Genomic DNA, 6,667 nt, shown 5'->3' with positions numbered 1-6,667 from the left:
CATAATCGATAACAAAAGTCAAGTTTGATCTACGGTATAACCCGCATTCCACATAGACCCAAAACTCTTTTTTTTTTCTTTCCCTCAACGATCTTATCACACTCCTCCTTTTTATGTGTTTCGTCTTATTGATGGCACAAAGACCACTAGACAGTTCGAGTGGTTAACTATTTTTGTAATATTGTTATATAGTCAAACACACATAAAAAGGGAGTACGAAAGCCGTGAAAACAACCACATAATCTCATTGTTTATATAATTCAATATGTATACATATACGTCCTTTCCACAATAATCCGTCAACAAAATGTTCACATTTGTATACCAAAATAAGTGAACATATTATCAATAATTTAATAACATAAACAAAAATGGCGACATTAATCAATTTAACATATTGTCTTTTAATTGTAATGAAAGAGATTTATGGACATTGTTTATATGAAAATTTAGTGTACAAATTGGAAAAAGAAAAAACTAAAAATTTAGTATCTTTTGTGTCAATTTTTTTTTTAATTTTGAAATCTCAGCGCCATATAACCAAATAATGTCATGTCAACGGTACAACCGATAACTGGGTTGACCGTTTAAGTGGTTAATATTGCAAAAGTTAGAAAACTTAGTGATTAAATTGTAAGAAAAAAAAGGGAATAACAAAATCAAATTTTTTTAACCACATAACTTTTGTGCATTTTACCTTATTTTCAACTCAGAAATCATCCGGTTATAAACAAGTGGCTCTTAGTCGCTGTAATTAATTATTGTATGTTTTGTGTTTCACTGGCCATCATTTTCCTTAAATTATTGAGAGTTTGCATTCACAAAGATGACAAACACATTCATTATATTCATCATTTCATTGTCAATTTTGGGTCCAAAATTTCTTCCAAGAGAAACCCCACATGATATTTTTCATCATGCCTAAATAAACATGTGTCACATGAATATGTGGCTTTAATGAGTACTAAAAGATGTCGGTTTTCTGTTATTTTAGTCGTGTTAAACATAAAGACGTGATTGAGTTTGTTTGAGTGGTTGAAATATGTTAAAATAACTTAATACTTTTTTTTTAATTTTAATCTTGTATTTATGGACCAGTGATTCGTCAAGAAACATATAACAAATGTTTAATTAGTTCCACTTAATCAGTTTTGACTATAGTTTAACTGTTTTAAGAAAAATCGTTCATACTTTTGCTTTATGTTTGTTTCTTAGAGGAAAAAATGCTTAAAATTTTGGGGTTTATTGCATACTTTTATGTAATTGGGGATAAAAGGTAATTTATATCAATTTTCTTGCCAAACAGCATAAACTTCTCCCAAGTCAAGTCGAACTGATAAGTAAATGACAGAAATACCTACATAAAACCCAATAATTACATATTATATAGATAATATTGCTTGCCATTTTAAAACCTAAAACCTATTCTTGGGCCTTCTTGGTTGCCATTTCCGCCTCTCTTTTCATTTTCAATTCTACCGATCTTGATCTCCACCTAAAAAAGGTCCCGAATAGTTGCTCAACTTCCTCAAGGTTTCTACCATGTGTTTCAGGGAACAGGGTGTAAAAGAACACAAACGCCACGATCGCGATACCTGTAAACAAAAAGAAGGCACCACCAATCGTAATCGCATCGGTCAAGGATAAAAATGTCATTGATATCACCCCACTCACAACTCTATTCATTGCCACCCCAATGCTACACCCCTGGGCCCGTAGCCTCAGAGGAAAAATCTCTGAGCTGTAGACCCATGTGATCGGGCCCATCCCGATCGAGAAAAACGCGACGTAAGTTAAAACCGTCGCGATACAAAGCGCAACGGCCCACATGATCTTCTGATCAGAATGTTCTATAATAGTCAATCCGAAAGCAAGTCCCATTAAAGACACGATCATGCCAGCCACACTTGATAACAGTAGTGGCCGACGTCCGACCTTGTCAAGGAAAAACGTTGCCACTAGGATGAAGATCGTTTTCACAAACCCAACGGCTATCGTCGCGAGCAGCTTTGGTGTGTCTCTTTCAATACCAGCTTTCTCAAAGATTTTTGTACTGTATAACACAACGGCGTCTATTCCACTTGCTTGTTGGAAGAAATGGATACCGACACCGCACATCAAGATGTGGCGGACTGTGGGTGTAGGATGAAGGAGCAATTCCTTCCATATTGCTTCATCGGCCGTACGTTTTGGCACTTGTACAATGTCATCATTACAGTCCTCAGGTATCCCGGCGGCTTCCTTGATGTCAGCTAGCCGAAGTTTTGATTCTTCTAAGGAATCAGATGTTTTATCCAGGACGATCTTGGCATCCCCAAGTCGACCTTGCATGACAAGCCAACGAGGTGACTCGGGCATACCAAGAACGCCGAAAGCTAGGAATATTGAAGGGATAGCTCCAATTCCCAACATGAATCTCCATCCCAAGTGAAGTGGAAGCTTTGAGAATGCAAAATTTGACACGTAACCGAGCAATATTCCTACATATATATTGTAACTATTAGAAAAAGAGACATAAAATGAAAAAAATACAAATGCAAAAACTACAATATGATACCAAGTTTCAAAATAATTTGTTTAAATTAAGAGTTAATGTTACTGATGGGTTATTTGAGATGTTAAAAAGCAACATTGTATTAAAAAAAAATATATTGATAAACAATTTGAACCTTTTTCCCTGAAAAACAACTTTCATATTATTTTGTGAACAAACATTCTATTTGTTTACATTTTGATAATATATTTTTAAATCGTTATATATAAAAATATATTTATTCCTTTTGTTGTTTACATGTTGTCCACAACAATCTTGTTTAGTATAACTGGATCCTTCTAAAACCTATCAATATATGTTTAAATATAAGACTCAAGTCTTGTAAAATAAAATGGTTTGTTTTTTTTTCCATCTTTAGTGTAAACATGATTTTATTATCTTTTGTTCTTTATCAGTTATCTTTTTTAACATTATAATTAAAAACTAATTTGTAATAAACTGATATGATTGCAGCTAGTTTTTGAGGGAAAAAAACAATTATTATATATATTAAGAACGGCAAATTATATCCCTATTCTAATAAATGAATAGTTTTAATCTCATTTTGCCAAGTGTCACTCTAATACAACTCATCATTAATATTATGTCATATGTCATGTAGATATATTAGGCAATTCACTTCAAAATTCAAATTTAAATTTTCTAATTATATGTTAAATTTGAAGTTATAATAACTTTAAACTTTTGATATATATCTTAATTAATAATTTATTTAAAATGACTTATTTAAAATAAATGATTAATAATTATAAATGTTTATTATAAAAGTTTAATTAATTTTATAACCGTGGTTCCCACGAATTATAAACTAGTTTGTAATAAATTGCTATGATTGTAGCTAGTTTTTGAGGGAAAAAATCAATTATTATTTGAAATTAATTAATTAATTAATTTTTTTCAGAACACCAAGTTAGTATATGCTCTTTGTTAAATCCAAAACCTCATTGTTAGAAACATTTTGTTAGATATCTTTTTAACCAAATGGATAGCCCTAACCCCAACTTATATGTTGAAATTAATAAGAACTATTTTCAAAGTTTCGTTAAAACCATAATGACAAAACAGAGTTTATTACGTGTTGTCGAGAAATATATATAACATCAATTTATTAAAATCGATTTTTCTCTAATCAAATAAATATCTGTTACGAAATTTTAGTAACAGCAATTTCACTGTTTTATCTAAACAGTATATTTACTTAGGTATGGATTGTGCTTACGTGGAAAGTTTTAAGGATAAGTTATATATTTATTAAAAGGAAAATATTGGCATAATAGTATGTTCATGTATTTATTTGCAGAGAGGCCTACCAGCGTTAATGAAGACTTCCGGGAAGGAGGTGAGGAACCCACGTGCAGACGCCGGCGAAACCTCGGCAGTATACACCGGAGCTATCATGAGGGCATACCCAACGCCAATACCAGCAACAAACCGACCAACCATTAGAAACGCGTAGTTAGTAGCGAACCCCATCAAGATTGCTCCGATGAAGAAGATAGCTCCGGCCAAGACGATGGTGTACCGACGACCAATCATGTCCGACGTTTTCCCGGCGGCGGCTGAACCGACCAACGAGTAGACGTTCAGAATTCCGACGAGCACCTCGATTTGAACGTCGGTACAATTAAAATCTTTCTTGATGTAGATTTGCGCCCCACTCATCACACCAATATCTGCCACACGAAAAAATATATATTTTATTTTTAGCAGCTGTATTAATTATTGTATAAATAATACAGATAAATCATTACCAACATATTTTCAATGATTATTAAAAAATAATATTTCTTAAAATCTCCGTGAAGTAGAGTTCTTGTTCATCCATCCATTGACGCCTGTCTTAACTTATTATATAACATATCGATCTTGATGAAATTCGAACATAATTATTTTTGAATGCGACCAAAAATATTCTGGCAAGACGTGTATCGTGTGAATAGTTTACAATTTTTTACCATGGTATATACCAAAAAACACGATATAGGCATGGATATTTTTATAAGTAACATGAGTTGTATATAGGAGGACATGGACATGAATACGCTAGGGACACATCACACATGGCTTCAATTAACTAACGTCTCAAATTTGTCAAGTTTTGAAAAATATATATGTGAGTATATTAATGATGATGATCAAGACGATAATACAGATGAACTGAAGATGTAGATAAATACCATAACCAAGCAAGATAGAAGTCATGGAAGCTAACATGGCACAAGCAAAAGCGTATTTGTTTCTCTTTGGTGGCTTTGGGGGATCAAAGTCGGCCATCATGAGTTGCTTAGGTTTGCCGGAGACACCATTTTCTTCTGGTTTCCGGTCGGCCATGGTGTTGGCGTGGTGGTGGAGGGTGGAGGAGGGAGGAGGGTGTTTAATTATTAGGCATAAAATATAACCTTAGTAGTTATATTACTTTGTTTCTGCTTGAGTTGTGACAAATTAATATAGATGTTGAGTGGTATATATAGACAACTATAGAGTGTGGTGTGCCTCTAATTATACCCACCCATACTCCCGAAGTCAATGAATCTCTGAATGTTACCTTCCAAAAGATTTAATATATGTAGCCCATGTGCTCCTGATTGGGAACGTTATCAAAATATTAAGTTAATCATCCAACGTTTTTAAATAAAAAAATGTAAGGAAATCATCTTATAATTTGATCTCGTTAATACCTTATAATAAGTTTGTAAGTATGTAATTTTGTAAATTTATATATGAAGGTGTAAAAAGATAACACAAGAAGATGATTTTTTTTAACAATTTAATAATTTTTTTGTAGATTTGAACTTTTTTTAAACCATTTTTTATCGTATTTCTTCTTTTTTTAAGAAAAAAAAAATTGAACTCCAAAAGGTTGGTTTCATCATCAAATGATTAGATACACTTGCGGATCATATGTCTTTTAAAAATAGTTAACTTCAAAAGCATGGTTTCATTATTAAATAATTAAATACACCTGCAGAGATCCTTGAACATAGTGATGGAGGAAATGATATTGCTAAAAGTTTCTAATTGTGCAAACAAATACTAATATAAAAGTTACAAACAAATAGGAACATAACTCGTCAGGATGGAAAAAGATTGGTTTGTCAATCATGAAAACATGAGGGTGTCTTATGTAACTTTAGGTAAAGTCAAAAACCATATTAATTACATGATTACATCAACACATCCATGTTTTGGGGATGAAAATTCTCGGTCTATTTGAGGCTTTATATAGGGTTTGATGAAGACCGTAAGAATTCGAGTGGTGGAGTGTGCGACATCCAAGCTTTTTTCAATAAATAAATTAAATAGGAAAAATTACAAGATAAACATTCACTACAAGGAAAATGATCATTAGCGGCGACAAAAGTCGTCGGTAATAAGCCAAGATGTCGCCGGTAATGATAATAGCGGCGACGCGTCGCCGGTAATAAGTCGCGGCTACTACTTCGTCGCTATTGATGAACATGTCGCCGCTAATGATAGATGTCGCCGCTAATGATATGTGTCGCCGGTAATGACTGTGTCGCCGGTAATAACCATGTCGCCGGTAATAGTGTCGCCGATAATTACGATTTTCATTTTTTAAAATTTGTTTTTGTAATTAACGATTTTGGTTGCCGGTAATAATGTACTCGGTAATTACATAGCAACATTCGATTAAATATCAAAAATAATAGTGTCGATGCTAATTACAAAACAAACATCCGATTATAATTAATTAAATATCAAAAGTCATAATAGCCGATTAAATATAAAAAGTAATAATGTCGCCCGGTATTAGTGTCACCGACAATTACAAAAAACAATCAAAGTTTTACAATCTACCAAGTAGCAAAGCGTGATAACATATGCAAATAAAACTCATCCTGGCCTATATACCATCATCTTCATTCCCATCGTTTCCTCGATTATTTTGGGATTGAAAAAACGAATACAGCTCATCCCTACATGCCGGGTCATTCAGCATCGCGCGGAGATTTTCCAACTACATAATTAATAACAACATATACAAACTTATAAGTTAAATTATCAAAAATAAACAAAAACTATGAAAATACATAGTTATTTTTAAACTAAGACAAAAAACCAAAGTACGTTGTTATTTTTTGCACTTGGGAC

At 32.8% G+C, this 6,667-nt stretch overlaps 1 protein-coding gene across 1 annotated transcript; it reads right to left on the bottom strand.

Moving 5' to 3' along the window:
* Window positions 1-1,224: 1,224 nt before the first annotated feature.
* LOC145115612 (polyol transporter 5-like) lies at window positions 1,225-5,012 on the bottom strand. The gene is made up of 3 exons (XM_079051949.1): window positions 4,732-5,012; window positions 3,865-4,227; window positions 1,225-2,480 (listed from the first exon to the last, which is right to left on the bottom strand). Exons 1-3 carry the CDS (start codon window positions 4,883-4,885, stop codon window positions 1,423-1,425), a joined length of 1,575 nt encoding a protein of 524 aa, XP_078908075.1. The 5' UTR covers window positions 4,886-5,012; the 3' UTR covers window positions 1,225-1,422.
* Between the last annotated feature and the right edge of the window lie 1,655 nt (window positions 5,013-6,667).

Source organism: Lactuca virosa, chromosome 5 (assembly GCF_052849685.1).
Source record: "Lactuca virosa cultivar CGN04683 chromosome 5, Lactuca_virosa_CGN04683_v6, whole genome shotgun sequence".
NCBI lineage: Eukaryota > Viridiplantae > Streptophyta > Magnoliopsida > Asterales > Asteraceae > Lactuca > Lactuca virosa.
The sequence above is the reverse complement of the archived record's forward strand: the minus strand, read 5'-3'. Positions and strand labels throughout refer to the sequence as shown.